Source organism: Lampetra fluviatilis, chromosome 38 (assembly GCF_964198595.1).
Source record: "Lampetra fluviatilis chromosome 38, kcLamFluv1.1, whole genome shotgun sequence".
Taxonomy (NCBI): domain Eukaryota; kingdom Metazoa; phylum Chordata; class Hyperoartia; order Petromyzontiformes; family Petromyzontidae; genus Lampetra; species Lampetra fluviatilis.
Window position 1 is genome coordinate 5,276,272 of NC_136312.1, and position 26,234 is coordinate 5,302,505.

General features: G+C 54.6%; 1 protein-coding gene across 3 annotated transcripts in view; it reads right to left on the reverse strand.

The window, feature by feature from the left end:
- Positions 1-26,234, reverse strand: part of DSTYK (dual serine/threonine and tyrosine protein kinase) — an 85,640-nt gene that overhangs the window by 33,111 nt on the left and 26,295 nt on the right. For all 3 annotated transcript variants that reach the window (XR_013639697.1, XM_078874080.1, XM_078874079.1), the window contains exons 2-8: positions 24,774-24,938; positions 23,143-23,573; positions 17,821-18,523; positions 15,779-16,014; positions 14,354-14,437; positions 13,069-13,245; positions 12,072-12,201 (exon numbers count right to left, since the gene is read on the reverse strand). Coding sequence is in view for 2 of the 3 variants with exons in the window: in XM_078874080.1 (XP_078730206.1) it covers positions 12,072-12,201; positions 13,069-13,245; positions 14,354-14,437; positions 15,779-16,014; positions 17,821-18,523; positions 23,143-23,573; positions 24,774-24,938 (1,926 nt within the window). In the remaining variant the exon portion in view is untranslated. The remainder of the gene's footprint in view (positions 1-12,071; positions 12,202-13,068; positions 13,246-14,353; positions 14,438-15,778; positions 16,015-17,820; positions 18,524-23,142; positions 23,574-24,773; positions 24,939-26,234) is intronic.

The window sequence follows — 26,234 nt, forward strand, 5'->3', positions numbered from 1 at the left end:
AGGAACAAGGTGGCAAGGCAGATGGCAGAGTTGCGACGGTGGTGGTGGTGGTAGGATTTGTCTCGCGACGAAGGGGTGGTTCTGTTCGGTCGGATCATGACTTGGGGGGGGGGGGGGGGTCACGGCGCCCTGGGCACACAGAGCTGTCCCTGTTCCCCCCAGTCTCCTCCACCCCCTCTGTCCCCCCAACCCCTCTCCCCCCCCCTTGCCCATGGCTGAAGTTAGTGGCCCCTGTGCACGTGTTTGTGCGGGTGTGTTTGTGCACCTGTTTTTGTGCGTGTGTGTGTGCGTTTGCTTGACCGCGTGTGTTTGAGCGCGTGTGTTCGTGCGGGTGTGTTTCAGCGCGTGTGTTCGTGCGGATGTGTTCGAGCAGGTTTGTTAGTGAGCGTGTGTTTGTGAGTGTGTGTTCGTGAGCGTGTGTTCGTGAGCGTGTGTTCGTGCGCGCGCGTCTGCACGAGTGTTTGAGCGCGTGCGTTTTTGCGTCTGTAACTCTCCAGATTTGCCAGAAGCGCAGCCCGAGGCGAAATGGCACGCACGCCGCCGTACGTCCAGGCCGATTTCATCTTGGAATTCTTTTTTGTTGCTTTGCGGCACGTCCTGCTGAAATGTGATCGCTCATTCGTCCGTCCGTCCGTCCGTGTGCGCGTGCATGAAGCAAAGCATTAAACAGAGCTGCTTTGAATGCTTCTTTGAAGACATCAACTGTGGCTGACAACTCTTGACAAAAAAAAAGAAAGAAACACGACAGCCACTCACAACTCGGATAAAGGAAGAAAAAACGCTTTCATATATTTTTGCAGTCTCCTGAACCGACTTCTCACCGCGTTCGCTCGATACTCAACGCTTTGCAATTTTGGACAGGAGCAAGCAATTATGCCCCCCCCTGACAGTAATTTCTGCGCCTTAATAATTCACGTTAGGCGGCGATGTGTGCGCCCGAAGGCCGCCTCTGCCGGCCGCCGAACTTCAAGCGTTCGCTACCCGGCCGCGACGATCGCAAACAGGTCGCGCGGGTTTCAAACCCAGCACGTGGACGAGGCCTCGTTTGACTGTTCGCGTGACTCAGCGCCTGTGGGTCAAGGCAGGACAAAACTCCGAGGCGGTGCGGTCGCTATCGGAGATGAGAGCGTAAGGATCGGGAGGCAGCTTCCTCGCCCGCTCCTAAACCTCATTTGTAATTCGCGAGCAAACGAGCAGATCTTGTTTGTAGATGGGACGCATACCCAGCCTCATTTACAGGAGGAGGAGGGGGGTGGGGGGAAGTTTGAGGAATTAGGGTTTATCCAAGCGCCTGGGAATATATACGTGGAGAACTGTGATTAAGCGGCGTTGGGAATTGAGTGGGGACACACGGAATTAATGAGCTCTGATCTTCATCCATTATTAATGCGCCTGAAGACGAAAGTTTTACCGGCGGACGTGACCGGCCGTGACGTGGATGGGTCCGACACACGGACACCCAACCAGAAGAGATTGGAACCCGAGCTGAAATGTTTGCTCAAATAAGCACGGAAAGATGTATGTATGTACGTACGTTAAAATTTATAATTGGTTTTTTACCCTTCTATCTGGCAACAAAACTGACACCTTTTTTTACAAGGAGTCATGTTTGCATAGACCACAATACCTGCAGCCATAATGCAAACAAAAAACATAACTCTGATAATATATGCACTGTCCTTGAAGTTGATTGGTCCACACTCGAGACAGCTTTCCTTAGAGCCTAGTCTCACATGGGTTGGACCAGATTACATTAAAAGGCGCACAACTCAAAGACAATGCACCATCAGAGTATGAGAGCTTGGGGTAAGCATTTACACCATTGTAACTTCATTTGCCAGTAAACAATATGATAATTGGTTTTTTACCCTTCTATCTGGCTTTGGAGGCAGGACACGTTACCAGAAGGATGGCCGGTGTTCGAGGCTAACGCCAGAGTCGCAGCCAAAGGAGGGGGGGACACACGCCCGAGAGAATGTCTATTGGAGTGAGATGGAGCGATCCAATCGGCTCAACGTGCAGGAGTGAGATGGATTGCCGCATCGCAAGACCGTGACAGATGGTGGCGGCTTGGGGAGACATTCATCCAGCAGCCTGTCTGCCTGTCCGACTGCCTACCTGTGTATACGTGTGTGTCTGTCTGTCTGTCTCAACAGTCTGCCTGCATCTGTCTGTACGGTACACGAGGGGGTGGGTGGCCAGCACCACGCCCCACCGCCTTTGTCTCTCCAGTGGCGATGTTTACACACCGTACCGGGTACTCATTTGAGGCTGAGTCGACCTATAGGAAGAGGCCCATAACCGGTTCAGATAATTGTCACCAATGCTGGCCCGTGAGTGGGAATCTAACTCGGGTCGCCGGGTTCGTAGCGCAGCACGCCGACCGTGACACCACCGCTCCCCGCCGCCCATACACACACACGCTCGTGCATGTGTGTGCGTGCATGTGTGTGCGTGCATGTGTGTGCGCGAATGTGTGTGCGCGCATGTGTGTGCGCGCATGTGTCTGCTGCCACGGCGACTCACGTCAACGGGGCACGATGAGCGGCAGCGTCGGTTGGCGGCGCCGGCCACGTGTTCCGGTGCGAGCCTCCCAGCTGCGCTCCGCAGACGCTCGCCCCCTCGCACGCTCGCCCCCTCGCACGCTCGCCCCCTCGCACGCTCGCCCCCTCGCACGCTCGCCCCTCGACGTCAATCGCGGCTGAAGCGGAGCGACCATCGCCCCGGCACGCGCGTGGCCCCACCACGCCGGCGGTGGCAACCACGGTGACCCGCTGCGTCATCCTTTTTTAGGTGCGTGTACGTACGCCGAACTTCTTTTGCACCGTACGTAGCCAACCGTGAGTGAGTGGGTGAGCGTGTGGGGGAGTGAGTGGGTGAGTGGGTGAGTGAGTGAGTGTGTGGGTGAGTGAGTGGGTGGGGGAGTGAGTGGGTGGGTGGGTGAGTGGGTGGGTGAGTGGGTGGGTGAGTGAGTGTGTGGGGGAGTGAGTGGGTGAGTGTGTGGGTGAGTGAGTGAGTGGGTGAGTGGGTCAATGCGTGGGTGTGTGGGTGAGTGTGTGGGTGAGTGAGTGAGTGGGTGGGGGAGTGAGTGAGTGTGTGGGTGTGTGGGTGAGTGAGTGTGTGGGTGGGTGAGTGAGTGGGTGAGTGGGTCAATGCGTGGGTGAGTGGGTCAATGAGTGGGTGGGTGAGTGTATGTGTGTATGTTGAACTTCTTTCGCACCGTACGTAAACCAACCGTGCTAATCGGAGGTGCGCGAACATTCGTTGCCGAGCCCAAGCCACCGAAAAAACGACAAAGCGGCCAGCAACAAATGGAACTCTTGAAGTCGGAATCGATTTGAGATGAACTCTTTCTCGAGCCGAGCGAGGTCATTGTAAGAGCTTCAGAAATTGGATGAGAGAAGTAAACTCCAAAGTTGAGCGTTGTGAGAAAAGAAGCGGAAAGGGAAGAGGCTTGACCAGCGGGGGATGAGCGAGCGTGTGAATGAGGCCACGCCATGTGCCGCCACGTGTGCGTACTTTGAACTTCTTTCGCACCGTACGTAGCCAATCGTGCTAATCGGAAGTGCGTGTCGTGCAGGCAGGCGGCACGGCGTGGGTTGGCGAGTGGGTGGATGGGTGAATGAGTGTGGTCGTCGTGACCTGCGGTCTGGTGGCTGAACGCAGCATGGACGAGACGAACCAGTGAGTCGAGTAGACCGAGTTCCCCGCATCAGCGAGTGAAGTTCATGGGAACAGCACGAATGCAAACACTTGTGATAGAAGAGTGATAAGGGGGAGAACTGACCACCAGTTGTTCTGGCTTAGCAATCATGGGAAGGATTTGATAAACCATTTCGGGTCTTAATTGATTGTGTTCAGGCTTACGGTGACTTTCAGACCACATTCCATCCTTTTCTTCTCCCCCCTCCTCTTTTCCAAACATAGATGGACTAGTTCATCTGAACAACTGCCAAAATCGCTGTCCGTGGTGCTGACGTTAAGAAAAAAACGCCACTTTTTTAAAATTTTCTTTCTGTGTTTTTCACACCTGATGATGATCAAAGTTCAAAGTTAATGTATTAGGTATAACCCTGTGAGCCATTCGGCTCTTGAATCGGGTGCAACCGCAACAAACAAAAAACAAAAACATGAACAAGAAAACATCTTAAAGTGACTATGTGCAAACTGATTGCTTGTGTTGCAGTCGAAACGTCGTGAGAATTTAATTTTTTATATTTTTATTATTTCATTGTTTCCCTTCTACGTGACTTTGCCGAAAGAACGAGTGGACCATGAATCAACGTGGCGTCAGTACATCCGTAGCACCAGGTTGTTGTGGCGATACAGCAACACCCCGATGGACGTCTCCACCTTCAACGTCATTTTCGAAATCCATTGTCACTTTATTATTAACACCGCTACCTGATTTGCATCGCCTTAACGTCGCTGGCAGCATCGTCGCCCGCAGCATCGTCGCCCGTCCTGTCTCGTTATCCGTTAACTCTCAGCCTCCACCACCACCCACTACCACTACCACCGTGTAAATCACTTCGACTGACGTCGTTCCGATATTCGTCTTCGCACCAATAATAATCTATTCATACAGGTAGGAACAATAGTTCCACACTGCCCACCAGGGAGTATTTGTCTGTCTGTCGTGCATAGCCACGCCCTCGATTTGTATTTCATAGAGCCCTTCGGCCGGGCTCAGCACCACGTGACGCGCCGCGTGACACGGATCGCACGAATGCGCTGTCCAACCAAGTTCCTACCTGCCCACTTCCGAAGGAACGTGTCTTAGAACATTTAAACTTCCGTCATGGATCCCGTATCGTACGATGCATCGTGGTATCGCCACATCGCGGGTGACCATGGCAACGACAATACGGTCGCCCCCCCCACCACGGCCACAATCTCAATCTCGCGACGCGAACCAAATCGACGGCGTGCGTCCCTCCGCAAATCTGTTTTCATTTCCTCCTCTCCGGGAAAATAAGTCAACATTTTTACATTTTTATCCCGTTCATTTTAGGGCGACCCTTCTTGCACCTTCATCGCCACAAAATAAAACGAAAAGCAAAAACCTCGCCGTGCCGAGGCGGGCGGAGGGGGAGAGAGAGGCGCCCAGCGGAGTTGCCCCTCCGCTGGATTCCGTGTCCTAACTCGCAGTAAATTTGGATCGCGACTTCGAGGCAATTCAGTTCAATTTTATTTAACTGGGAGGTCTCTCTTTCCATACGGGGGGGGGGGGGGGGGAAATCGCAATTTCCAGAAGAGTCCTGGGACATATGAAGCACACAGATACAACGTTCTCCAGGTTATAAGAAATGCTTTTGAACCCCTGTGTTTTTAAACAACATTTGTTGTGGGGTCCCGTACTTTTCGTTCACACCACATCATAATGGATGAGTGACTGGGTGAGTTGATGGGTGAGTGGGTGAGTAAGTGGGTGACTGGGTGAGTTGGTGGGTGAGTGAGTGGGTGAGTGGATGAGTGACTGGGTGAGTTGGTGGGTGAGTGGGTGGGTGAGTGAGTGGGTGAGTGGATGAGTGACTGTGTGAGTTGATGGGTGAGTGGGTAAGTGGGTGACTGGGTGAGTTGGTGGGTTAGTCAGTGGGTGAGTGGATGAGTGACTGGGTGAGTTGGTGGGTGAGTGAGTGGGTGAGTGGATGAGTGACTGGGTGAGTTGATGGGTGAGTGGGTGAGTAAGAGGGTGACTGGGTGAGTTGGTGGGTGAGTGAGTGGGTGAGTGGATGAGTGACTGGGTGAGTGAGTGGGTGAGTGGATGAGTGACTGGGTGAGTTGGTGGGTGAGTGAGTGGGTAAATTTAGCCTTCACCCCCCACTAGTTCTAGCCGTTTGCCCTGCAGGTCCTGTTCATCTCCTGGCTCTCCATACACGGCGGCATGCATTGGTGGGATCTATGGTTGAAGTTCCACTTTACTCACGGAAATTAGTGTTAACACCGGCGTCATTACGAGAGCGGCAATTTGGTGCGATTCGTTCTATCCGCCTACGTTGTACGCTCTCACTTTTTGCAGCCAACTGCAGGTGCGGCCACCGTCACCACCACAATGCGAGCACGAGAGAGGGAACCGATCTTTGTATGGAACTGCGAAAGAATCGGAAGAACGCGCGGAATCTCAACACGCGGCAGACGAACGGGCGAGACGAACTGGGGTTGAACGAGAGCTGAAACGCGCGCAAAGAAGCGTGGAGGGCGCCCTTACGACGAACGGCTTGCCGTGTTACGGCGCTGCAGAGGCAGCCGCTGTTATTACTATTCATTCGCCTATATAACCATCTGTTTCAAAGTTAATTGATCTATCGATTAAGCCATCTAATCAGTCTGTCTGTCCATCAATCGGTCTGTCAGTCTGTCTGCAGGCCTGAATGCCACCCTACCTGCCTGCCTGTCTCGTCTGTCTATCCATTCCCCCTACCTACCCATCTGCGCGTCCCGTTCATTCAACCGTTGATCTGTGCGCCCGTTTGTCTGGCGCAAGGCCATCAACAGCCACGCCAAGCGCAACGCGTGTGCGGTATAATGCGGCAACAACTACGCTGACCGTTACCGCCCGCCCGCCCCCCCCGGCCCCCTGAACGCTCTCTGACCCACCCCTGGTGACATTTGCAATTGTCAGCTCCCGGCAGGTGCTGTTCCCGAAGGAGGCAGGGGGTAGTGGGGGGGTGGGGGGGGGCTGGGAGGACAGGGAGCAGAAAGTGGCAAGAAATTGGCCAAAACAAAAGCTCCGCTCCCATTTACAAGGCGGAGGGGGCAGCGTCCGTTACATTTCCTCCCAAGGACCGCCCGGGCCGGCCGGATGAGGCCCAGGCAAATGTCCATTACGACGGCTAACGAGCTACACGACCAACTCATCCCCGACTCTTTATAGCGCGCGTACCCCCGCCGGGCATCGGAAGCCCGTGAGAGGCCGCCGTTGATCAGCGAGGCCGGGACAAGCTCACGATTTTATCGATGCCGAGCGAAATCATTAAATTGCACGGTCAAATTGACCCTCCCCACCCCCCCCCCTCCCCTCCCCTCTAAACCCACCCCACCCCAAGCTGTTAAGTTTTGAATTTCACTCTTTCATCAGTGTGCCGTAATTAGTGACATACCCTTACGGGAGGGGAAAGGTGCGGGGGGGGAGAGACTTCACACAGAGAGAGAAAATCAAAAAAATCAAGGAAGTCAAATTCTCCAATTTAACGAGCAAGTGGAGCTTGGTAGAGTTCACGTAACTAGTATCGGCTACTGAAATGTAACTGTCGGTTTCATTACAGCGGCATTGCTAACGCGTGACACGCTGTTATCGCTACATTTCCCGCGTGGGTTCCCGTGGCTGTCCTGTTATTACCGCACGGCATTTCTGAGTTGCGAGGATTATTGTTTGGCCTCGAAGGCTGTTGACGTATTCGGTGCAATTTCGCGGCGATTGTTGATGGCAACCGTTGCCACGTCGTTCTGTATTTCCAAAAACAATTGTTGCCCAAATGCAGCCACATCTGTTTCTCCTGTAACGCTGGAGGAGTTGCGTTCCTGAAAAGAAAAACGCGTTTTGGAAAAAATCGCGTTACAATAATAAAACCTGGGTAAGGCACTGCGGGGAATAACACGTGAGATCCATAATACAGGTTTTTGTTGTTGGGTTAGATCGCGTGAATATGAATGTGTCTCGATTTAAAGCTTTCGTGACTGCAGGGATTCATTTTCTTGGTTCTTTCGGTAAAGTCACGTAGAAGGGAAGTAATAAAATAATAAAAATAAACATAATAAAATACAATTCTCACAACGTTTCGGCCACAACGCAAGCAGCCGTCCTCAGGTGAAGAACAGGTCTTTCGGAAAACTTCATTCATTCAGACGGAAAGACAGCGTCTGAATGAAACTTCATTCATTCAGACGCTGTCTTTCCAACAGACCTGTTCTTCACCTGAGGACGGCTGCTTGCGTTGTGGCCGAAACGTCGTGAGAATTATTTTATATTGTTTTATTTTTATTATTTTATTATTTCCCTTCTACGTGACTTTACCGAAAGAACCAAGAAGATGAATGTGTCGTATACACGGCATCTCCCGACACAGCCTATTCGTAAGGTTTGTCACGTAAACAGAACGTGGCCAATTCGTTACTAGTACAGCACACCGGTGTGTTGGGAGCGTAAACCTACAACATTTACAATTCGAGTAACGTGACGTTTCGCCGTTTATTACAACCAGCCTCGTCATTAGAGTCACTGGGACTTGGCAGCAGCAGCAACTTTTGGCTAACCATCGAACAAAGACGGTCAACCGCATCGCGTGGCGCTTTCAGACGCACGCTTCTGTGGCCGTCTGGAATGCTCTTCCTTCCGATATTAGGAAGCTACTGCAGCTATGCACTTTTAAGTTATCCAGATTGAAACACATATTTTTTTACAACTGGATTTTTGTGTTCAGTTCAGCGTACATAGTTTGTTTTCCTTCCCCCGCACCTCCGATGAGCACGGTTGGCTACGTACGGTGCAAAAGAAGTTCAACGTACATCACACGTGCCTCAAGGAGAATCTAGAATCGATCTAGCGCTAACGAGATGGAGGCCACTGGCCCCCTCTCATTTGTAGCCTTTTCTCACTTCATCACTCATGTTAAAATGTGCATGGATATTGGCGATTGGGAATATGGGATGTCAAAATCCGATGAGTAATAGGTTCCTTATTTATGCCTCTGTGAGCCTCAGGCTCAAGAACCCAAAAAGGTGCCTTGGTCGGTTAATTTATGTGCAGCGACCGCTCACGTCCGCATAGTCGTCTACGTAATAATCGTACAAATATTAATAACAATGCCGGATGACGGCCTCCGGACACCAAGTCCGTCACGGGGTTTTGCTTGAAGCATACTTCACCAGCGCATGCTGGATGAGGGGCGGAGGGGCCTAGGGCCAAGATCAGACGTCACCCGCCGCTGACGTTCGCTGTAGCCAGGAAGAATAGAGACTCGGGTGGGCGGCTGGCTTCATAGCGCGAGGCGCGCCACACCGGCAGACCATGCAGCCGCACACAATCTGAACGCGAAACACTGAGCGCAAATCCAAAGGGTGGCCATAACATCTTCCAGATGCGGTGACTCCATGGTATCCCACGGGACCTTGACCTCGCGACAACAGACGCTGCCTCATTAAGACGGAAAAACCCCCTGAGTAAATCAGTGGATGGTGGAGACTTGTGGGAGGTGTGATTTACTGGCTGCCCTTGTATTAAGTGCTCCCGGGCCAAAATGTGAAATGGGATTTATATAAGACGAGGATTGCAAAAACAACACAATTAAAGTAGAATTTGGATTTAGATATACCGTCCGAGGTGGGGGGCAGTGGTCACCGCAACGCCGCTAGCTGTGAAGGTGGCAGACCCGAGTTCTATTCCCAGCCACGGCTAACCTCAGCGGCGAGAGATCCTAGGCCTCCGTAACCTTCCAAAACACGGGAGCCATTTGTTGAAATTCCATAATCCTATGGCGGGGACGAGACTGGTTCAAGTGGTGGCAGCCACGCCAATGGCTCACTGCATCGCTCGCTTTCAGGTGCGTGCTTCTACGGCCGTCTGGAACGCTCTTCCTCCCGATATTAGGAAACCTCCAGAGCTATGCACTTTTGAATCGACACTTCAAACTCATTTGTTTAGAGCTGCTTTTTTGGCATTAGTTTGTTGTCCTTCCTCCGCACCTCTGATTAGCACGGTTGGCTAAGCACGGTGTGAAAGTGCAACATACATACATCATACAACCAACGCGTCACCGCGTAGACAGCAATAACCCAATTTGCGCCTTTCCGTTTGACGTACTTTCGCTATGATGTACTCGACTAAATTGATACCCAATCCCGTTGTACGCACTCTGGTACCTCGCTATAACCAAATGCCCTAATGCTCATGTAAATGAGCGTACATTGCCCGCACATTGACCCTTGACTTCTGGCCGAGATTAGCCGTGGACCAGGAATGGAACTCGGGTCACGGGGTTTGTAGAGCAAGTGCACTCACCGCCGCATGGCCGCTCGCACAATTAGCACGCGTGTATAACATCTGAAGGGTAGATCGCCTGCCAGCTCGGTGAAGGACCACCGATCCATCTTAAAAAATATCTTTAAAAAATACACAAGTTGTACGAAGCGGCCGTTACACGCTTAAAGCAAAGGCAATGAGTGCGTCAGCCTGGGGCTTTTTTTAAAGCCACTCTCCGACCCGCGCCGCCGACGGAGAGTGAAGATGAGCGAGCATCCGTCGGGGATGGGACCTCCTTCATTACGACGGCAGCGCGAAAAACAAGCGTCACGCACGCACGCACACACGCCGACGACACAAACAACAACGACGACAAGGGCCCTCAGGGTAGACACACGGCTCTTCTGCTCGTCCACGGTGACGACCGCGCTCCGAATCGCACATCGAGTGCTCGCAAACGGTCCGGAGGGAGGGTGGGGGCGGGCTGAAGAGGGGACGGGAGTAGAGAGGGGCACGCGAAACGGAGAGAGGGACACTTGTGGGCAAACTGTGCTCGATGCGCAAACGCTTGGGAACGTCGTCAACGATGGGGTTTGACGAGCGGTCGAACTGCACGTCCCGATGGTCTAATTCGCGACTGCGTACTGAGTGCGCGCACTGAGTGTGCATGTACCGAGTGCGCGCGCGTCCTCAGAAGACGGTGTTCGGATATCCCACCCCCCCAACGGGCTACGAGCGGCGGTGGAGGTGAGGGCTTGAGCTACGTGGCGAACGGCAGGCGCCATCTGCTGGCGCGGTTTCAGAACTGGATGTCTCAAAGACGTTAAACTAAACTACAGTATGTTATTTAACCTCACCTTGGTGTGTCGATCACAACCCTGACGACGCCTGCTGTGTATGTGGAGTTTGCGTGTCTCTCTCCCCGTGGCCGCGTGAATATTTCTCCGGGTCTTCCGGTTGTTCCCTCCACATTTAGAATCAACATCGCGACGCGTTTTAGCGAATTCGGCCGCTGTGAATTTCCACGTGATGATGACGACGACGAGCCACTTTGCGGAGCTGTAATTCGTGGCCAGGTCGCTTCTGAGAAAGAGCTACGTAGCTCAGTGGGCCTTCCTTACGTGGCAAAATTAAAAAAGTTGAGTTCATTTTAGATTAGACTCTTTTTGTCATTTATACCGAGTGGGCTGCAGGGAATGCTGCACGTTAAATGTGTGTAATGTGAGGACATATCCGGGTTGCTGTTGGATTACAACTCGTACGATGATTGGCTCTGCTGGTCCCGGCCCATAGCCAATGGGGAGAAGTCGAGGGGCGTGGCCCTGACGTAATGGAAAGGTGACATCTGTAAGTAGAGGATTGGTTCTGCTGGCTTTGGCCACAGCCAATGGGGGACGAGTCAGGGGCGTGGTCCCGGGAGCCTACGATGGAGTCTAGAAGATTCCATAGAGGCTAACCAGGATTGGTGGAAAGGTACCACGTGACCCAGGTATTAAAAGGGGAGGAGACAAACAACACGTGGTCAGATCTGGAACGAACGGAGGGTGAGGCCACGCTGGAGCGGGGTCCAGGCTGCCACGTGGCCGCGCGTGTCTCTCTCTCTCTCTCTCCCTCTCCCGCTGTCTGTCAGCAGCGTGAAGGAGTAAGACGGGAGTGTTGTGAACGAAAGACAAATAAAGACCGGATTCCAGAAGTCGCTTCCACGACCTTTGTTACATGTGTAAGAGAAGAGTCGCGTGGATGGCGGTATTGACGAAGAATCAACGGGTCGCCCGCTGTTTCGCGAGATGCATTCGCGTAATACTCCCCGTACTCTAACGGTAAATACTGCAGTGGGTTTTACTCTCCAACGCACGACCGGTGTGCTGAACCGGTAACGAATTGGCACGTTCTGTTTACGTGACAAACCCCTCACTCATTGGCTGTGTCGGGTGGTGGCGTGTTCAACGACACACATCTACATTTCAGCGATCGAACCCAAAAAAAAACCTCTATTGTGTGTATTCAGCGTCCCGTGGCGTGACGCCGACGCCGAAAGCACGGTTGGAGGGGGGGTGGCGGGTGGAGTTAAAGACACAAAGACACGGGGGATGAGTGGGCGCCAGCGTACCGTGCAGGAGGATGTCTCGGAGCGAGCGGCTCTCGAGCGACAGTCTGGCGAGGCGTGGGGCGTGGTCCTTCCTCACCCTCAGCCACATGTCCTCCGTGCGCTCCAGGCGGCCCGAGTGTTTCGCCTCCAGCTGTGAAAACGACGAGCGGGGGGGGCGGGGGGGTCACGACGGAAACTCGCACGCCGCCGCAGTCGTCGCCGTCGGATCCAGAGAATCCACGGCGTCGCCAAAACTACGACGGTGTGCCGACTCGAAGATAATCGATGGTCGCTCGGTCGCTCGCGCGGTACGACGCGATCTTCGATTGTGGACCGGGCGACGCGGCCCAGCGGTGGCGCATTCGCCGGCAGGACGCAGAAGGTTTCGCGGTTTGAATCCGACAGGTTGCCCTGGGTTATTACCACCGCGGTTATTAAGCGTACGCGCACGCGCAGTCCGCTTCACGGTGGACGAGGAAGATCGCATAAGTCATTCGGAAAGAGTAGGCCACCGTGCGTGTGCCGGCGTCACGCTTCAAATTTGCCAAATTCGATTAAATTCCCCGATTGGAAAATACAGTAGAACCTTGGATTGCTAGTAACTTGGTCTGCGAGTGTTTTGCAAGACGAGCAAAAATTTTAAATGAATATTAATTTTATAAACGAGCGAGGCCTTGCAATACGAGTAGTACGTGTATACGCTTTGTCTGCCGAGCGTCACGTGATCACAACTGATAAACGAGTGCTTTGATATTACGAGTGATTTGGATTACAAACACGTTTCCGGAACGAATTATGCTCGCAGTCCAAGGTTTTACTGCACCGCGCCGCAACGTCGTCAACCTCCTGCGAAACTACCCCACAGCCCGTGTCTGCGAGACATGGCGCCTTCGTGACAGCCTTGCCCTTCAAAGATCTGCGCGCGTACCAAACGCGCCAAATCACGGCCCATCGCGATTCCGCAACGGCACCCGTCGACCCCAGACTTCACCGTTCCCCTTCGGCGGCGGCGTCTCACCTGGCGCAGCGAGGACGCGAAGGCCTCGTGCGAGTGGTTGAGCCGCGCGCGGAACTGGCTGCAGATGTTCTTGGCGAGCTTGGAGGCGCTGAGGCTCTCCATGGTGTCCTGCGCCACCTTGCGTTTCCACTCGGCCGTGGGCGCTGGCGGCGTTGTCCACGTGAGGCTGTGGATCAGCTGTGGTTCCGCACAAACGCAGGGTCGCGTACGGGACGCCGCGTGGCGTTGGAACAGGTCGACAGGCCGCAAAGCCAGTCCAGCAAGGGAGCCTCTCGCCAGCCGGCTTGTTAGCGTTTTCCGTATTTCGTAAATTTTCGCCCGAATTTTATCGCGATTCTGATCACGGCAAAGTATCCGTTCGGGTCGGTGTGAAACCCTTTGCGTTCCGGTAAATTTGCCAAATTCAAAAAGATGTACCTGCAAATCGGTCAATTGCGACTACACTCCTGCGCCCCTTGCGGGTAGACTCAGGTCAAGCGCCCGAGTCACCTTGTGCTGCACAGAGACAGCTGCCACTGGAGGTGCCCCTTTTCAACGTTCGTGATGAAGATGTGACGTGAGCCGCTTATTGCGCGGAAAAGCGCTCCCGAGACATTCCGGTGAACACGGTTGCTGCTCTTATCAAAAACAAATCAGAATATGTATTTATACTACCGGAGGAATACGATGAGCTATGAAGCTATTTTCCACAATTGGGAATCAATACAAAAACATGACGGGAGTGCAAAGTATGGGAAAGTTAAACAAATCACTTGACAATACACAAATTAAACTAGATAACTTTTGTTTTATCGCTAACCTTAAGATTACGCAACGCGCAACATACAAATTAGAACCGCGACGCTTTATTTGCTAGGGTCAGCGCCAGAATGCAGAATGTCCCCACCCACCCACCCCCCGAGGGTCACATTGGACGGTGGCACACAAAGCGCCACTGTCCGCTACCCCCCGCGCACGCAGTCACGAGCTGCCAGCCGGCCCGCCGAGCCTGTGCCTCGTGACCCCTGACCCCCGGGGGTCATGAGCACAAGGGTGAGGCACTCAGACTCGTGACCCCAGGCCCCCGAGGGTCATGGCCACAAGGGGGCGGCACCCAGCCTCGTGACCCTTGACACCCAGGGGTCATGAGCACAAGGGGGCGGCGCTCGTGGGGCCGCTCCTCTGTTGGGGCCGCTGCCACCGTAATATTATTCAAACGAGGCGATGATGTTACGTACGGGCTTATAGAGTGGACAACACTGCACGAACCAGACGTAAGAAACACAACAAACTAGACCAGGCCCACCTGCTTAATCTGCTCCCAGAGGATGTAGGCGACGGAGGAACCCGACTGGAAGGTGACCTCCACGTGGTAGGCCGCGTTCAAGATCTGCCGGGACGCGCGTGGGGAGGGGGGGGGCACGGTGAGGACAGAGCGAGCAACTCCCACCCCCCACACAACCGATAACGTGAAGTCCTTGTTATCAAATAAAAAAGGGACGCAGAGGCAGATAACGCAGAGCTCGCTTCAAGTGACGCGCGGGCATAAGTAAGCGACTTCCCACTCGCACCGGCACAGGCAGCAGCGAGTGAGGGTTCGTCGCTAGACCGTCAGCCCCACATTCTCATTCTCAGAGATGAAATTCGGGCAAATTCACTGCAGAAACGAATGTAATGCGAGAGTTTTGTTTTGCAGTGGTGGTCAGGCCGAGACGATCGACTTGCTAGGCTCCAGCGCCCAGTTGAATCACAACTCATTCACCGTGAATCTACGGGTCTCTGAATTTCTACAGGTCTCCTGCTCTGAGTCCATAGATTTTCTGTGTACATCTACGGGTCTCTATGAATTTCATTGGTGACCTGGTCCAGAAACGGTCAATGAACACTAGGCTTGAGAAGCCGGATTGATCACAGGCAGCTGAAACCTGACCAGGAACGCATCGGTGTCAGCACAGCGAGCGCCGTGACCTCTGAGCGACCCTGCCACCTTGTGTGTGCTTTCATTAACGATTTTTTATATTTTACCTGGACAATCCTTGAGATGGAACATCTCATTTGAAGGAATGTCCAGCGGACGAACTTACCGATTTCAAAATAAAACGTTTGAACGCCTACAGTATGTACAGCGGACCTTTATACAGCGTCACGTGATTGAATGCGAGGTCAAGAACAGGAACAAGGCCAAGGCAGCGCGCGTGAGCATCATACGTGGACGTCATGTGTGGACGTCATACGTGGACCTCATACGTGCTCTCAGGGAGCCCCGCATGAGCCTCACGTCCCATCGTTCCCACGTGCAACCAAACGCTGTTTGAATTCGTTGAGCAACAAACTCTGTCTGGGGCGACATGGCCGCGCGATGTTAACTACCTCGCCTGGTACACAGGAGATCGTGAGATAGATACCGACCCTGACGCCTGCTGTATATTTGGAGTTTGCACGCTCTCCCCGTGGCCGTGTGGATTTTTACCCGGGTCCTCCAGTTTTTCCCTCCACACTTAGAAACGTGCGTTCATAAAAGTCTACGTGGCGGATGGACAGACAGAAAAGCAGGCAGACATACGGACAAATTGGCAGACAGACAGAAAGACAGGTAGACGGACAGACGGTCGGACCGATAGAGAGATGGACGGACATACAGGCAGGCAGAGAAATGGATGGACAGACGGATGTATGGACAGACAGACACAGGCAGACAGTGCACACCTCACCACCCCCCCCCCGCCCCCACCTGCTTGAGGTGCGAGCTGGTGAGGCTGTTGCTGGTGACGTCCCCGCCCGACTTCTCCAGCGAGTCGAGGCAGCGCGCGAGCGTGCCCACGAAGCTCTCGCGCAGGTAGTCCACCGAGGCGATGAGCTTGCTGGCCACCGCCTCCTTCAGACGATTCAGCACCAGCTCCTGGATGTGCTTGGAGCAGCGCTGGACGCCACGTCCGCTGCCCGACTCCCCGTTGCTCACAGGAACGTCTGCGACGAAAGACAACGGCGGCGATGCCCAGTTGTTGTTGTTGTTGTTTTTCTCTTCCCCAACGCGGCGGGGGAACAAAAACAACGGCAAGTAACGTTTCCCGACGCGTGTTTGCCCGCGGCAGTACGTTACACTGGCCGCGCAGAGACGGCGCCGCTGTTTTTGTATTTCTCACTCGCCCAACCGCCCAACCGCCTACTCACCAAACCACCCACTCACTTCTAGACTTGAAGCTTTCGTGACTGCAAGGATTCATACCCACTCACTCACCCACCCACCCACCTAACTGCCCACTCACTCACCCAACCACCCACCCACGCACCACCCACCCACCCACGCACCACTCACCCACCCACGCAACCACGCACGCACCCACGCACCCACCCACGCACCCACCCACGCACGCACCCACCACACTGCAGGCCACAACTGCTTCGCTTTCTGCCTCCACTTTGGAATTCCCTCTCTCACAAGAAGTTTGTACTATTTGTGCCCAGTTCAGGATACGTCAACTTGCTACACCTCACTTTATTCTGCTGATTGTAAGACGCACCACTGCCTCTGTATTTCAGACCAAAAATGTGGGGTGCGTACTATAATTGGGTTGATGTGCGTGTGTGTATGTAAGGGAATGTATAAATTTATGTTTAACGGCAAGGCACAAAGGGGGGGTGGGGTGCGGGGGGAGTAGTCAGGATTCATAATGGCTGTGTAAGAGTCGGCACAGCCGAGATCTGGAGTTGGTATCTCCGAGAGCGCCGGTTTTGACCGCGTGCGATTTATCGGGGGTCGTACAGCTACGGGGGTCAACACGCAATAAAATTATCGTCGTTGACAAAGTTGGCTTGTGAAGGTGGCCGGGTGGTTTGGGGGGGCTGGTTGCACGTGCGTGCATTGAACTTCCTTCGCACCGTACGTAGCCAACCGTGCTAATCGGAGGTGCGTAACCAGATCCGTGCAACTGCGTGGACACCGGGCACGAGTTTTGGGCACGTCTTACTTTTCCGCAGAGCTTCTTGTCATCCGGATAAAGTGCCAATCGGCGACAGGTGTAAACACGTTTGTTTGAAGTGAGCATGGCTACGAGGAGAAAGTGGGAAAATAAGCGATGGGAGGGAATTCCAGTGCGGAGCGGTGCGAGGAAAGTAGTACGCGGAGAAGATTTGTGACCTGCTGGACATTAACCGCCCCCACCCCCCACCCTTCGCACCCGATTGGCTCGCAAGTGACGACATCACATTCATCCCCACCTCTGTTTAAGACCGAAACAGGAGGTGGATTTCGCCAAAAATCTGCGGCTGTCCGCCTGATGATGCTGGTTGTTGTGATTGCCGGCGAAACGTCACGGTACAGGAATGGTAAATGTTGTCGTGGGTTTGCTCTCTGACACACCGGTGTGCTGAACTAGTAACGAATTGGCACGTTCTGTTTACGTGACAAACCTTACTCATTGGCTGTGTCGGGTGGTGGCGGGTTTAACGACACATTTACTCGCTCTAACCCAAAAGCTTCTCTTATGGATTATATCGGTCGCGAAAGCCCCCTCCTCCTCCTGCGACTGCTGCGTGTTAAACTCCTGTACACGCTCGCGATTGTGCCCTTTGGGGGCCTGTGTTTGACAACCGCGATCAAAAAAAAAATCCCGGCAAAAATTTCTCGCATCAAACCCGCGGTAACGACCGCCCCATCTCCCCTCTCTCTCGCCAAACCCTTAACCCTGAACCATAAAACCCTATCCGTTAACCGCAACCCTAACCCACAGCCACAACCGCACCACCACCACCCACCCCGCCCCGCCGACGAACCGGCGAACTCCGTGGTGGCCGCCTCCTCGAGCAGCTGCTTGCGCATGCTGTCGAGCGTGTCGACGATCATCTGGCGGATCTCCTCCTGCTTCTCGTTGGCGATCTCGAGCAGCGACGCGTACAGCTCCTCCTCCTTGGCGCGCGTGTACTGCAGGCGGCGCGGCGTGATCTGCAGGTCGCGCGCCATGTCGAACGCGTGGCTGATGAACAGGTCGAGGCCGCGGGCATGCACCCCGCCCAGCACACCCGTCGCCTCCACGAGCCGAGCGTGCAGCGCCAGCCGCGAGAAGTGCGGCAGCCGGTCGGCGCAGTCCGTCAGCGCGCTGTGAGCCCGGCCCGCCGACGTGCCCGCCGACGTGCCGCCCAAGTAGTCCAGCCCGACGAGCTGCTGGTGCAGCGCCGTGCCGCCGCAGTTGTTGCCGGCGCTCAGGAGGTCCCTTTCCAGTTTGGCGTAGGTGGTGGTGAGGCGGGCGTAGGGGGGCGCGGGCGCGGGGGGCGGCGCGTGCGCGGGGGGCAGGCGCAGGAAGAAGACCGGCTCGGAGAAGTTCTGCTTGAGGTGCGCCAGCTCGAGGGCGTCGGCGTCGCACAGCCGGTCGCAGGCGACGGCGTAGAGGACGACGGGCAGGAAGTGGCTGCGCAGCTCCTCCAGCGCGGCGGTGAGCGGCTGCAGCTGCCGCGACGGCGCCAGCACCACGCTCACCTCCTGGTGGGGCGGGCACGTGGGGGTGACGCGGGTTGTACGGTTAGCACGGCACGGCTCCGATTATCGCGTTTGGCTATGTACGGCGCGAAACGTACACGTGCGTAAATATATATAGGGGTAAACAGACACACGGACGGACACGCACACACAGAAACGCAGACACGTGGTCACACGTGGACATTCGGACAGACAGGTACACAGGCGCGCACACACACAGACAGGTACACAGGCGCGCACACACACACAGACAGGTACACAGGCGCACACACACACAGACAGGTACACAGGCGCGCACACACACAGGCAGACGGGCACACAGGCGCATGGTCATACAGAAACATTGGCAGATCAGCTGACATAAGCACAGACACACAGAGGCATAGACACAGGGGCACGCAGACGCATGGAGCACCTATTAAGGATGGCACGGTACGAATTGTGGGTGGCGTGTATCCAGCAGCATGCCTGACTGCCCGTGTTGTTTAACGGTCCGTGCCGGGTACTTAATTAAGGCCGAGAAGGCCGAGGACAACAAGAAGATCAAATACCACTCTCCACCGAGCGGGAAATCAAACGCAAGTCGGTGGGTTCGTAGCGCAATGTGCCAACCACTGCACTGGTGCATACCACGCATATTCATGGAAAGGTATTCGGATGTACCGGCGAACAGGGAGACAAACAGGCAGGCAGAAAAGAGAGGCAGATTGACAGGTAGGTAGAAAGACAGGTAGTCAGAAAGTCAGTCAAACAGGTAGAGACCCGATGGTCAGGCAGGCAAGTCGACAGGTAGACAGATGGGCAGACAGAAAGTAACACAGGCAGGCGGACACAGTCAAACAGGTAGACGGACAACCAATGAAGCAGGTAAAACAGGTGTGCTGGGTAGTAAACCCACTGCGCTAACCACCGTCCCACGCCCTCCACTCGCAAACGCACACACGCACACACGCACGCACGCACGCACGCACACCAACACGCACCTTCGATGAACACGGTTGGCTATGTACGGTGCAAAGTAATTTTAACATACGTACATACAACAGGCCATGCTTTGCTATTAGGAACCAACTATTTTTATTTTGCCAACTAAGGCCCACTGAGCTATGCAGCTCTTTTTTTAAGAGCGACCTGGTGACAAATGGTAGCCCAACAAAGTGGCCTGTCATCACGTGTCCATGTATAGCCGCAAAATTCTCTAAACGCGTGACGTTGCTGAAATGTGGAGCGGAAAAAACCGCGGACCAGGAAAAAAATCCACACGACCACGGGGAGAGACACGCGCAAACTCCAAGTGTGTACAGGCGTCGGGATCGAACCCACGACCTCCTGTATACCAGGCGAGGTAGTTAACATCTCCTAGCCACCGTGATGATGATAATGATAGACAAATTCCAAATATTCAGGCGTAGTCAGGGTCGGGATCGAACCCACGACCTCCTGTATACCAGGCGAGGTGGTTAACATCTCCTAGCCGCCGTGGTGCCCAGTATTTAAAAACTTTCCAGTTCCCATGGTAACCGCACATGTTGTTAAAAAACAAAGCAGATGATTATTGGAGCTCGCGCGCAGCATTCCTTGCGCCTGCAGGCAACTCGGTATGAACTTTCCCTGGCAACACGGGAGCGTTGTTGTTACTCGCACACAACACAACAACACGCCGCCTCGTACGTTGTGTTACCCGCACACACCACAACAACAACAACACGCTGCCTTGCACGTTGTGTTACTCGCACACACAACAACAACACGCCGCCTTGCACGTTGCGTTACCCGCACACACCACAACAACAACAACACGCTGCCTTGCACGTTGTGTTACTCGCACACACAACAACAACACGCTGCCTTGCACGTTGTGTTACCCGCACACACCACAACACACCGCCTTGCACGTTGTGTTACCCGCACACACCACAACAACAACACGCTGCCTTGCACGTTGTGTTACTCGCACACACCACAACAACAACAACACGCCGCCTTGCACGTTGTGTTACTCGCACACACAACAACAACACGCTGCCTTGCACGTTGTGTTACCCGCACACACCACAACAACAACAACACGCTGCCTTGCACGTTGTGTTACTCGCACACACAACAACAACACGCTGCCTTGCACGTTGTGTTACCCGCACACACCACAACAACAACAACACGCCGCCTTGCACGTTGTGTTACTCGCACACACAACAACAACACGCCGCCTTGCACGTTGTGTTATTCACGCACACACCACAACAACAACAACACGCTGCCTTGCACGTTGTGTTATTCACGCACACACCACAACAACAACAACACGCTGCCTTGCACGTTGTGTTACCCGCACACACCACAACAACAACACGCTGCCTTGCACGTTGCGTTACCCGCACACACCACAACACACCGCCTTGCACGTTGTGTTACCCGCACACACAACAACAACACGCTGCCTTGCACGTTGTGTTACCCGCACACACCACAACAACAACACGCTGCCTTGCACGTTGCGTTACCCGCACACACCACAACACACCGCCTTGCACGTTGTGTTACCCGCACACACAACAACAACACGCTGCCTCGCACGTTGTGTTACCCGCACACACCACAACAACAACAACACGCTGCCTTGCACGTTGTGTTACCCACACACACCACAACAACAACAACACGCTGCCTTGCACGTTGTGTTACCCGCACACACAACAACAACAACAACACGCCGCCTTGCACGTTGTGTTACCCGCACACACCACAACAACAACAACACGCCGCCTTGCACGTTGTGTTACCCGCCTACACACCACAACAACAACAACATGCTGCCTTGCACGTTGTTACCCGCACACACCACCACAACAACAACAACACGCTGCCTTGCACGTTGCGTTACCCGCACACACCACAACAACACGCTGCATTGCACGCTGCGTTCCCCGCGCACACGGCGACGATGACATCGCCGCAGCAGTGCCAGCAGGACGCCTGCTGGCCATGACAATGCCAACGCGGCCGCAATAATGCGCGAGGGGCGTGAAGGCGACGACATATTGGGTTTAGGAACTACGCTCGTGACAATGGGACAGTTCTGCAGGTTCTCTACGCGCTCGCGAGGGCGATGAAAACTGAGGGGCGTGTGTCGGGACCGGGGGGGACAAGGCGTGTAGGCGATGAGGACAGGCCGGGGCGAGAGAACGCGCGCAGGCCAGACACGTCGTGAAGGCCGAGGGTCATGCCTCACAGCGGAACGCGAGCACAAGGAGGGGGCCACTCCTGAGGGGGACGCGGAGCCGTGAAATCATCTCGCGTGCACGCGGCCGCCGGGTTCCTGCACCGTGCGATCGTGAGAGATGGCGACGGGCTTCGGGAGGCCCTCGGTGCTCGTACGCCGAGCTTCCTTCGCACCGTACGTAGCCAACCGTGACGGTCGGAGGGGGGGGCGGTGGGGAAAGACGACGAATTGATGCGGGACCCCTTTGTGTTTGACCGTCATTCCCCACACACGTTCGAATATCCGACCTTCTCACTTGTCCGCCTGTACGTCAGTCCCCAGCTGTTCGGATATGCGAAGTTGTACTTCACATATATATTTTCATACATTATATATGGGATGTTTATTGGGTGTTTTTTTTTTTCACTTGCCGATCGTGTCGACTCGGTGCTAATGAAGTCTTCCTGCCCGTGCGACATTCCGCACGTGAGTGGGCGCCGGGCTTCATCGTGGCGCGCCCCGCCGCGACGTTCCGGCACCGCGTTGTTAAAACTCCCGCGCCGTTAATTATATCTCGTTGGTGGGTGCTTGTAATTCATCATCATGGCAAAAACAAAATAAACTTTTTCTTTTACCAGGTCAGGCCAGAGGTCGGGCACGGGTAGGCCGTGAGTCACTGGTGAGTAACTGTCACTCATTTCCCAACGTCTTGTCTCTTCTCACAATTCAAGTTCCTAGAATCAACCGACCCGCACCTGCAACATGGCTTCATCCCAGAGGTCGCAATCAGGTACCCGATACCCGTACCCTACCCGTACCCGGCCGGGTACGGGTAGGGTACGGGTACGGCCGGGTACGGGTACCCGTTTGCGACCCTGGTGCGGCCGGGTACGGGTACGGGTAAGGAATCAAAACCCGTTTGCGACCTCTGGGTCAGGACCACTGAACTACGCAGCTGTTTTTCAGTAGCGACCTGGCTAGCACTAATGATAGGTAAACGAAGTGGCTTGTCATCATCACGTGGGTATTTCTAGCAGCCAAATACTCTAAACGCGTGATGTTGATTCTAAAGGCGGAGGGAGGAAATCGGGGGAACTGGAGAAAAATCCACGCGAGCACAGGGAGAACGTGCAAACTTCAAATATACAGCAGGCGTCAGGGTCGTGATTGAACCCACGACCTCCTGTTTACCAGGCGAGGTAGTTAACATTTCCTAGCCACCGTGATGAGAGAGAAAGAGACACGCAAACTCCAAATATACAGCAGGCGTCAGGGTCGGGATCGAACCCACGACCTCCTGTGTACCAGGCGAGGCAGTTAACATCTCCTAGCCACCGTGGCGGGCCCCACGGACGGCTCCTCGAGATCAGCTGATCGTCAACCCCTCCGTGCGACCGCCAGCAGCGCCCCGCGCGGTCACCTTGAGCAGCGGGTGCGGCAGGCTGAGCTCCAGCTGAGCTTGCCGGAACGCCGGGTCTTGGCACTCGGGCTGCAGCATGCGCAGGTAAGCAGCGGTAGCAGCAACAGCAGCCGGCGTCCTCTCCCAGTCGTCGTCTTCGTGCTGCTGCTGCAGCTGCTGTTGCAGCTGCTGCTGCAGCTGCTGCTGTAGCTGCTGCTGCAGCTGCTGCTGCGGCTGTTGCGTCTGCTGCTGCTGCAGAGGCTGCTGCGGCGGCGTGGCCTGCTGCGGGTGCAGCAGCTCAAACTGCCCCGGCAGGACGAGGCTGGCGCGGCGCTCCGTGCCGTGCCGCAGCCGGGTTGCTCGGCACGCCGCTCCCGCGCTGCCGCCACCGTCGCCGTCGCCGCCATTGCCGTTCCCGACGCCGTCGGCCGTTCCACCGCCCGCATTGTCCGCTACAGCCGGGAGGCCGGGAGGAGAGAGAGCGGAGTGCGGTTGAGGGGGAGCTGTTGGGGATGGATCAGAGGTCGCAAACGGGTTTTGATTCCTTACCAGTACCCGTACCCGGCCGCACCAGGGTCGCAAATGGGTACCCGTACCTGTACCCGGCCGGGTACGGGTACCCGTACCCTACCCGAAATGAGTGACAAACAGTTACTCACCAGTGACTCACGGCCTACCCGTACCCGGCCGCACCAGGGTCGCAAACGGCTACCCGTACCCGGCCGGGTACGGGTAGCCGGGTATCGGGTAGGGTACGGGTATCGGGTACCCGGTTGCGACCTCTGGGACGGATTCCACTTTCGCACGATGCAGTCTCGTCCCCGAGGCATTCGAAGTATGTCGGTCTTGGGCGAATGGGCTCGTGCGTGTACAAGTACGTTTACTTAGTCGCACGCGGACGACTGCTTGAAGAGGCGCTGAAACGCGTCGTCCGCACAATGAGAAAGCTCATCCGAATATTGACGCACGGGCGTGCATTTAAACATTGTCAAAAACCGATGTAACTCATTGCACCCCTGGGGCTAGAGTAGGCCAAATACCCCCCCCCACCCCCCAGAAGGGCCCCCTAGAGCCCCTCCTCGTGAAGGTATTTCTGGCAGGTCGTGGTATGAGGCAGCAATTTCAAAAATCGCAAAAATGCCAAACAAAGGGTGTTGAATGATCATCAGAAAGCCGCGGTGCCGAGATGTTAACTACCTCGCCTGGTGTACAGGAGGTCGTGGGTTCGATCCCGGCCCTGACGCCTGCTGCTGTATTTTTGGAGTTTGCATGTTCCCTCTCCCCGTGGTCGCGTGGATTTTTCTCCGGGTCCTCTGGTTTTTCCCTCCACATTTAGAATCAACATCGCGCGTTTAGAGTATTTGGCTGCTAATAAATGTCCACGTGATGATGACAAGCCACTGAATCGGGCTTTCATTCGTGGCCAGATCGCTTCTGAAAAAGATCTCCATAGCTCAGCGGGCCTTAACACCTGGTAACACAGAAAATAGCTTCCAGTTTAAATAGTTTAAAATAGCTCACAATTCATCTCTCGGCTTGCCAATACGTGCCAGTACAGCACAAGCGGATTAATCCCCTTGCACGGGGGGAGGATCGAGTTTACGGTCGACCCCTTTGCCGTTTGACCGCAGGTGACGAGAGCGGGGCCGCACCGTCCGAGGGAAGGTCGGGCAGCACGCGCTCCCCGAGGATGCACTCGAGCGCGCGCAGCTTGGCGCCGTCGCTGGTGCCGGCGATGAGGAGGCACGGGGCGCAGTCGCCCACCGAGTGGAGGTAGGCAAGCTCGTGCGCCGGGAAAGAGATGCAGCTGCGCTGGTCTGCGGGGGGGTGTGGGGGGGGTCAAGCGGACACGAGCGGATTAACGTCGTCGTCGTCTCTGAGCTTTAGACGGCGCACTGGTCGACGTGGACAACACACGCATCCGCCAGCACGAGCAGCGGCGGAGAGAGGGCCAGATCAACGTGGTCGTCGTCATCGTCATCGTCGTGATAACCATCGTCGTCATATCCGAGCTCTAGATGATGTATTGCGCTGCGGTGACAAAACATGCACAGCACCACCAGGACTACCGATGAAGAGAATGTATGAATGTCGTCTTCATCATCATCATCATCGTCGTCAACATCATCGTCAACATTATCATCATCTCCAAGCTGTAGATGATGCATTGGCCTGCGGTGAGAAAACATGCACGGCACCACCAGGACTACCGGTGAAGAGAATGTATGAATGTCGTCATCGTCATCATCATCATCATCGTCGTCGTCATCATCGTCAACATTATCATCATCTCCAAGCTGTAGATGATAAACTGGCCCACGGTGACGACACACACACACACACGGGACCACGACGAGGCTGAATAATCACCATTGACATCATCGTTGTCATTATCGCCAAACTCCAGGTGATGCGCTGGACTGCAGTGACCACGCACAGCCACAGCAGTGGATGAACGACATCATCATCACGTGATTGACCATTTCTGTGTTTACGTTCATGCTTCCAGTGAGGTTCTTTGTAAGTCTATGGGTCCAATGTTTGCGTATGAATTCTATGTAAGTCTATGCGTATTATGTTAGTGTATGGGTCCTGCATAAGTCTTTGGATTCTACGTTAAGGTATGGGTCCTATGTAAGTGTATGGGTCCGACGTGAGTTTATGGGCCCTATATTAACGTATGGATCCGATTTGTGCGTGTCCTATGTCAGTAAATATATAATTTTTCCTGTCTGCTGTAACATCGTCAGTGCTCTTAGTTGACAACGATGCACCCCCCAACCTTCTTTTGCCTTAAGATGCGGGGAAAAACAAGCGCGTCATAATCCGGAGAATACAACATTCGAATCATTTGCTCAAAAAATCCTCTTAAACCGTCACCCGGCCCCCGAGCAAAACGCGACGCTGCGGAATCGCACAACAACTTCATCGTCGGATTTTTTTCCTTTCTCGGCGGCCACGCAAACCGGCGGGAGTACAGTAGCGGCTTTGTGAGCACCGCCATTTGTCGACGGCGGGGTGGAGGCAACGGGATGATGCGCGACAAAACAAAGAAAAAAAGAGCAGAATGGCAGCGGCGCTCGCTCCGTCCGATAGCCCCAAACCACGGGGCG